At 54.9% G+C, this 8,421-nt stretch overlaps 1 protein-coding gene across 1 annotated transcript; it reads right to left on the reverse strand.

The window, feature by feature from the left end:
- Window positions 1-235: 235 nt before the first annotated feature.
- Window positions 236-7,869, reverse strand: LOC142015722 (2-hydroxyacylsphingosine 1-beta-galactosyltransferase-like). The gene is made up of 5 exons (XM_074999502.1): window positions 7,029-7,869; window positions 2,400-2,539; window positions 2,209-2,285; window positions 1,674-1,893; window positions 236-709 (listed from the first exon to the last, which is right to left on the reverse strand). The coding sequence occupies exons 1-5, from the start codon at window positions 7,854-7,856 to the stop codon at window positions 394-396; spliced, it is 1,581 nt and encodes a 526-aa protein (XP_074855603.1). The 5' UTR covers window positions 7,857-7,869; the 3' UTR covers window positions 236-393.
- Between the last annotated feature and the right edge of the window lie 552 nt (window positions 7,870-8,421).

Genomic DNA, 8,421 nt, shown 5'->3' on the forward strand with positions numbered 1-8,421 from the left:
GGAGCAAGGGAGAGATGGTGACCGCCCCAGTGAAACACCACTCCTGTCCCCTTGCACCACCGCAGAGCCTAGCAAGCCAGAAGGGTAACACCAGCGTCCAAACCAACGTGCTTGGAAAAGGGGAGCGACCTCACGTTCCACCCCAGAAACCTGCCCCCCTAGTGCTCCTCCCCCCGAGTCCTGGCCAAATGCACCCACCCGCCTTGAGCCATGGCCCTGCCCGCACCTGCGGCACACAGAGGCACACGCCAGCCTTCACGCCCCTTCCCCTCACCCTGGGGGCAGCCCCCAGAGCGACGGGCAGGCAGGAGTCAACGTGCGCCTGGGCAGTGCGTGAGCTCGCCCTGGAGTCTGTTTCGCGGGAGGTGGGATGCGCCCTGATCACACTGCATGCTACTGTGCCTTCTTCCCCTCCGGCAGGTGGCCGTTCAGCCAGCGGCTCTTCGGCTGCGCCGCGGTGGCCCTTTTTCCCCAGTACCAGGTCACGGCTTTGTGCAGGACGTAGGCGGCGCTGGCCAGGCCGAGCAGGAAAAGGGCCAAGATATCCAAGCAGAAGTACTCGTAGAAGGAGAGGTCGTAGACGGCGGGGCGAAGGTACGGCGCCCCATCGTGGCGGAGGATGTACTCCAGCCAGTATACCGTGCGGTTCAGAGCATGCATGGGCGTGTCACGGTGCAGCGCCGAGATGTGCTTGGCTGCTTGAGAATAGCTGCAAGAGGGGAAGCCAGAAAGTAAGAGTCACCCACAGGGAAGCACCATCCCTTCTCTGGGTGCAACAGCCCTTTCTGACTCCTGATGGGCCCGAAGCCCACAAAGAACCAAGCGGTTTCTACTCCTCTCATGTCTTAAAGCCTGGTCCCCTGGTTTCACTCTGGTTAGCCCTGCAGCCTGGCTACAGCTATGGCCACGCGACCTGGCATCTGTCCTGCCTCATGGGACATTCCAGGTGATGAAATCTTCCCCATGGGCATCACCAGCAGAGGCTTGAAGGACCTGGCTGAATTCATGCATCCAAGAGGAGCACCTAGGTAGCCCCATAAAAATCTAGAGGTACTTTTCTGACTATGGACCTGTCTCTAGAACCTCACTAGCTCCCCTGACAGCAACAGCAATCGAGAGTGCTTAGTACTTTAGGGGAGCCAGTCACAGGACAGCACTCCAAAGGCAGGATCTTCTCAGGACCGATCTTCTCAGCATCAGCCAGAAGTCACTTGCTGCTCAAGGGTCTTCAAAAGCAGCTGACGATTTCTCTCAAATACAGAGGAGCCCTGGTATGGTCTGTTCTTACTGGTCTCTGCACAAAGGTAGGTTGGGCAAGACCAAGTAGACTGCAAGGGGAGGACACAGGTTGTCTCACCGAACTCTGTAACGTGCTACCACTGAGAGCAGAGGAGGTTCGAGCAGCTCTCAGCAGTGTTGCAAGGGACTTTTACATTAACAGAAAACCAGATCAGTTCCCCTTCTGGGTAAGCAGGGGCAGACCCAGGTTTTTGGCTGCTGCAGGCATCAGTCTGAAAAAATGGGAAGGCATTTGTGCGTCCAGCTGGAGTGAGCGAAGCATCCGGTGGAACCACCGCGTGAGCCAAATGCTACAGGCTTCCAACAGTGAGATGCAACCACTTGTTCATTCGCTCCCCTTTAACCCACCAGCTGCATCACCCCAAGACCCTCACCTGGAGTTGGAGATCACGGTGAATATGGCCTGGTAAAGGTCCTCTTCGCTCACTCGGTTCCAGTCCATGAGAATCCCCATCCCTTTTGCCTGGACTCTCGTCATGATGTCAAACTGGTCCCCATAGAAAGGGAACCCCACAACTGGCACTCCGTGATAGATCGCCTCAAATATGCCATTCATCCCACAGTGGCTGACGAAGGCTTTCACATTGGGGTGACCTACAGAGGGGAAGAGATGGTGACCTTCCTGCAGATGTCCTAGTTTGCCCTGGCCTTCTCCACACACACACTGGCTGGACCCCTCCAGGTTTGGGAGAAAGAAGCTCCTCTTGGGGGTAGGAGAAGGGCATGGAAGGACCCCACATCTCCTGGTTTATTGGTTAGAACCTGAAGGAGCACGGGGTGGTTTCACTAGACAAGGAGGTGATTGTCTTCCGGGTGACAAGCCCAGAGACGCACACTACAGTGGTGTTTTCTTTGCTTCGGTTGTGAGCAAACCCACGAATTACAGGTTTTTTTCCCTCCTTGTCTTACCCAGCAGGTCATTTTGGGGCAGCCAGTCCATCATCAGCGTGTTCTCACCCAGGTTAGGGGGCTTCTGACCAAAGTATCTGCCACCAAAAACAGAGAAGGGAAACCAAAAGAAAACAAATTTAGTGGGGGGATCATCCCTGGGAACCCAGTTCCTTCCTGGGCCACATCCAGAAAGGAAGGCGCCCGCTTACCTCCACACAACCCTCTGTGGAAGACGTGCAAACGCCCCAGCCATCTTCTCCACCAAGCTGCTCGGGAGCACTCGGATCCCAATGCCGAAGGACACCATGACAACGCCGGCATCTGCAGCTTCCACCCAGAGGCGCAGGCCCTGCAGGTGAACACACGCAGCTGTGCCTTGCAGCCTCTCCCCCAATGGCTCAGAAACACATGCGCTCCCATGGGGCAGCCCTCCCTGGTGGGGATGTGGCCTCTTCCATCATTGCCTGCAGAACTTCAGTTTCCACGTCCGACCACAATCCCATGTGTAGCCATGCGCGCCATGAAGAGCGCCTCCCCCACTGAGCCCCACACAAGGTGGCCTCATTGAGCCAGCCAAAAGCTCTAGAAAACAACTGTGTTTTCTGCTCAGATGCTGGTCAGCCTCCCTGCTGGGTCTGGCATCTGTCAAGGGGACCAGTTTCAGGAAGCTGCTCTGGAAAATTCTAAGGTCACTCATGGGTGAGGAGGACCCCAAAATACAGGCCCAGGCCCGGAGAGGAGTCAGATTTGTCCCTTTCTAGATAGGGAAGGGACCGGAGGAGAAACGGGCACCTTCTCCTTCACAGCATCACTAGGCAAAGGCAGATGTCAAATGAGCTCCTGAAGCAGGGCTGAGGGACGGCACCTGAGAAAAAATCCCAGCAATGCTCTTCCCTCAGCACCTGGCAGCGGAGCTCAGCACCTCATCAGGATTTTGCCCAGAGGAGCTGTCCTCTCATGTCTTAAAGGCTACATCTGGCTAACTCATTGTCCTTCAGGCCCAGATCCTCAAAAGCTATTTAGACTCCTTACTGCCACTGGCCTTGAGGGTTTGTAAGATGGACAGAAAGTTGGTTAGATGGTCAGGGCCAACGGGTAGTGGTCAATGGCTCAATGTCTGGTTGGCGGTCGGTTTCAAGTGGAGCGACCCAAGGATCAGTTCTGGGGCCAGTTCTGTTCAACGTGTTTATTAGTGACCTGGACGAGGGGCTGGACTGCACCCTCAGCAAATTTGCGGATAACACGAAGCTAAGGGGACAGGTGGATACGTTGGAGGGTGGGGACAGGGTCCAGAGTGACCTAGATAAATTGGAGGATTGGGCCAAAAGGAATCTGATGAGGTTCAACAAGGAGAAGTGTAGAGTCCTGTACTCAAGATGGAAGAATCCCGAGCACCGATACAGGCTGGGGACCGACTGGCTAAGTGGCAGTGCAGCAGAAAAGAACCTGAGGATTACAGTGGATGAGAGGCTGGATATGAGTCAGCAGTGTGGCCTTCTAGCCAAGAAGGCTAACGGCATATTGGGGTGCATTAGGAGAAGCATTTCCAGCAGATCTAGAGAAGTTATTATTCCCCTCTATTCGGCACTGGTGAGGCCACAGCTTGAGTATTGCATCCAGTTCTGGGCCCCTCCCAGTATAGAAAGGACATAGATGCATTGGAGCAGGTCCAGCTGAGGCCAACAAAAATGATTAGGGGGCTGGAGCACATGACCCATAAGGAGAGGCTGAGGGATTGGGCTTGTTTAGTTTGTTATTAAATCACCCCTTACTCTTCTGCAGCCTTCAATTTCCAGAAGGGGGACGCTAAAGAGGATGGAGAGAAACTGTTCTCAGTGGTGACAGATGGCAGAACAAGGAGCAATGGGCTGAAGTTACAGAAGGAGACAAGTAGGTTGGATATTAGGAGAAACTACTCCCCCAGGGGGGTGGTGGAGCACTAGAATGTGTTGCCTAGAGAGGTGGTGGATTCTCCATCCCTAGAGGTTTTTAAGTCCAGCTTGATGAGGTCCTGGCTGGGATGATTTAGTTGAGGTTGATCCTGCTTTCGGCAGGGGGCTGGACTAGACGACCTCCTGAGGTCCCTTCCAGCCCTAGGATTCTGTGGGTCTAAGCCTCAGTTACTACCCTCTGACTCTCTGTAGCAAAGGGAATTCTGTGGATCTGCAGCAGCAAACATGCAGAACTAGTTTTCCCTTACGAGACTGATCCCAGCACTTTCTCTCTACTGCCTTCCCCTCCCAGTTTCCCAGGTGTGTCTCCTACCACAGGAGAGTTTCAGGGAAAGGTTCCAAGAAAAAGAGACATCAGATTCCCATCAATCACCTTTGAAAAAAGTCTCATTCTGATCCCAACTTCCTAAACAAACAAACATGGATGAGACGAGCAGGGAATTTTTTTCTTCACCATCACCAGAAAATGAGTGGAAAACCTTCAAGGGAAGGGAAAAAAAAAAAAAAAAAAAAGCAGCTCTCTGTAGCGACAGCATCTCTTTCACTTGCCCTCCAAAAGGCTTTGGGTCAGAACGGCAGGTGAAAGGTCTCTTCTAGAGCTAAGCACATAAAACATCTGACCCTTTGAGACTTCTGTCCAGGGCTGTCTGGGGGTTAACGCTTTCCTGCCAGCATGGTTCATTCTGTCAGCAAGAAGTTCAGTGATTAAGGACAAAACAGTCTCCTGAATGCTCTGGAAACATTTTCTGCTGGGGTCCGGCTGCCTCTCTTTCTAAAGAAACAGGAGGGCCTGGGGTTTTAAGAAGTTGCTCTAAGCCCTGCAAATAGATAAAGTTCCCATTTTTTTTTTTAGAACATTCCCCTGCCTCCCAACACTGGAAGCTGATCGTTAAATGCAGCTGACCGAGTAACAATGCCCTTTAACGCAACCGCTAACCCACGTTTCCCGCGGGGACCAGCAGCTCTCAGCTGCCTTTTCTTAAATACAGGAAGGGAATAAAGAACCAGAGCGACCACGGTGGCTTCCTAACTGGAATTACAGGGCTTGGGCACCAGTTCAAAATGGAAACCCCTTTATTTGGGGCAGCTCCACGGACGTCTTCCTCTCCCCAGCCCTAGCACCCCACAACCCAAATGCAGGCAGCTCCTTTACCTGCTACCTCACCCCTGAACCCTTCCAACGACACGTCTCACAGCCAGCATGATGCTAAGCAGGGTGCTCTAGAGCCGTGGGGTTGACCAGGTCTAACTAGCTGGGTTAATTCTGAAAATGTGGCCGTTTTTGAATTTTGATTGGTCAAACCAACAAGCCACTCTCAGCCGGCCAAACAGCCGAGTGGGGATGCCCAACTTATGAACCGCCATTAGATTTGTTAAGAGGCGCCAGCTGGGCAGCGCCAAGCTGTAGGTGGCCTCCTAAAGAAGCCATTTGCGGTTTCTTAACCCTGCCATCTCCAGCGGCTATCACTAGAGATAGCAATTACCTTATGCCGAGGTGCTGAAAGTGTAACTCTTGAGTTAATTGGTTTTAAGGACTGTTCCCTGCTGGGAGCAGGAGGGCTGGGGGGCCACCCAGCCTAGCAGCCCTGGTGAAGAGGCAGCAGTGGGGAATGTCTAAGCCCGAGGGCAGTTTGGACCCTCTGGGGGCAGTTTGGGCCCGCAAGGGGGTTTAAGCCTGGTGCAGCTCGCCTCCCCTGCCATTTTTGAATTGCCTGGGGTCACCAAGTCTTCCTGAATTGTCAAAACGGGACCCCGTCTGGAAAAGGTTTTGGTTGGACTACTGTGTTGGACACCATGGCTCTGCAGGCAGAGTCCTGCAAGATGCTGGGCCCAGGGCTGGCCCAGAGTAGAATACTTATGCACCCCAGTAATCCCATGGAAGGCAGTCAGACAACTCACGTTTAAAAGGGAAGCATGTGCGTACATGCTTGGCTGGATCCGGCTCAGCACCCAACAGGCTTGGCCCCAGGCCACCTCCACCCTCTGATGTATACAGTAAAGGATACCAGGTATCTGTAGCCTCCCCTTGTTACTCAGACGCCAGGAAGAAGGGTGGAGACACCCAGGGACAGAGTCAAAGATGGCTGGGGAACCTCGATTCCTGCGTTCCCTGCTTGTGCCTGGCGTTCCGTCGCTCACCTTTGCGTTTAGCGACAGTCTTACCCATGCCTGTCAGCTGAGACCAGTGCTGCAGTTGGCACTGGCTGGGTGCAGGGGCCCAGCATGGCTGGACCTAGCTAGCCTAACAGCCTGTCTCCCCAGAGCCACCAGTGCCAGGTGCTACAGAGTGAATGGACAGAACAGGGCACTTTCAAGTGACCCATCATCTGTCACTGAGGCTCAGCCATCTGCAGAGTTTACTGGGCTGGCAGCTGGGGCAGGGGAGAAGCCTGTGAAGGGAGCCAATGCCATATGGGATCAGCACTCTAACCCAAAGGTCATGATTTCAGGATAGACTTGCCCTTCAGAAGCCAGGGGGAAGGAACAGGGTGAAATGGAAAGCCTGGGGTGGGGTGGGTTTCAAAGCCTGGAGAAGCAATAGGAAAGCAGAGGAGACAGCTCAGCTGAGAGCCCAGAAGAAATCAATACTGGGCCTTTCCCAGGTCTGTAGAGGGACTATCACTGTCCATGCAGCGCGCCAGGTTCCTGACTTAGGGTGCGATGGCGTTCTGGGTCCCCATCACGTCCCCCCAGCCCCAGCGCACATGCCTGGGAACTGCCGTACACGGTTCACAGCCCGTTGCACGACTGGCGAGGCCCAGCCGCACCGATCAGGGCCCTCAAGGGAAGAAACACCATGGACTGACCTCAGCCAGACGCCCTGGCCAGGCCCGGGGAAGCGGTTCTCGGTGCTCAGAAGCCAGCAGCCCTGCCTCTTGAACTTACCACGGGAAGGGGCTTTTCAGGCTCAGCGAGGATTCCCCCAGCGAAAACGACGTGGGGGAGCGTGGGCCTAGGGAAGTCTAGCACCACATCATTGCAGAGGAAGAAGAGGCTAGTCCCATGGACAAGCTCCAGCATGGGTTTCCGTGGCTCTACCCCACGCCTCTCCATGAGGCGGTCAAACTTGGGCAGGATGGCCAGCCTGGTAGCAATGCGAGTAATCAGGTAGACCAGGAGATTCCAAGTCCGGTCCACCAGCCCCATCCTGTCCGTCACCAGGGAGTTGAACTCGGGGACGTAGGCGACGGGGGAAGTGGCGCCGATCTCTGCCGGATACCAGAAGCCGGTGGAGATGACGGCGTATTTGATGCCAAGGAGGTGGGCCAGAATGAAACCACACATCTCATTGGGGTCGACCAAGAACAAGTCAAAGCCCTCGCCCCGGAGCCGCTGCAGGAGGGCTGCATTCCCCAGCACTAGATCACAGTTTTCTAAGTACTTCTCCAGGAAGGAGAAGATCTCCAGGGAGGTTTTCTTCCCCTGGAAGACGCGCTTGATTTTCTCCTGCACCCAGGCGTCCGCACTCTCTGCGTTAAAGATCCCCTGGTATGTTAGCGCTCGGAGTTGTGGTGGGAAGAGCTTGGACTCTCGACCCTCGTGGAGGAGAAGCACGGCCTCGTGACCCCGGTCGTTCAGTGCTTCCGCCACCCGCATGAAGACCCGGAGGTGGCTGTCAAAGACGATGGTGGGCATCATTATCACCTTTGCGCCGTGGCAGCGCTCCAGGCCGAAAGCCACCACCGTGAGGAGGGTCGTAAGTGTGGACAGCATCAGCCTCCACTCCATCACTGCAGAGAGAAAAACAGGCAGTTACCAACCACCTGGCATCTCGGTGGGACGTGGAACGTGGACGATGCCATGTGTGGTCACTACCTATTGATGGACACACCAGCAGCCTCACGTATTTGATAAGACTCAGGCTTCGTTTCCCCTCGGTTTGCGTTCTCTGGCTTCCCCCCCCAAGGCAGCCTCAAGTGGATCTGCACTGCCACTTCCCCAGCCCCGACTTTTGAGAGCCTGGGGCTGCTCCCGGAAAGCAGCCCTTCCCCTCACCCTTGGGCGTGGCTGATAAGCCTTTGCCACAGCTCGGCCAGGGACTGGATTCTTAAAGTCCTGCAGGACGGCTTATGCAGGACAGCAGGGCCACAGTCTGCACCAACGGCACTTTAGTCTGAAGCTTTTACTACTGGTGCACCGGAGGAAAATTACTTGGCTCACCCCTCTGACAAGGCCAGCGGCTCCTCCCTAACTGAACAAGGATTCAGCCCATCTCAGAGAGGAGCTGCACTCCCGAAGGACGGAGCACTAAGCAGCGACCCCTGACTTTGGAGAGCAG

Source organism: Carettochelys insculpta, chromosome 7 (assembly GCF_033958435.1).
Source record: "Carettochelys insculpta isolate YL-2023 chromosome 7, ASM3395843v1, whole genome shotgun sequence".
NCBI classification, from domain to species: domain Eukaryota; kingdom Metazoa; phylum Chordata; order Testudines; family Carettochelyidae; genus Carettochelys; species Carettochelys insculpta.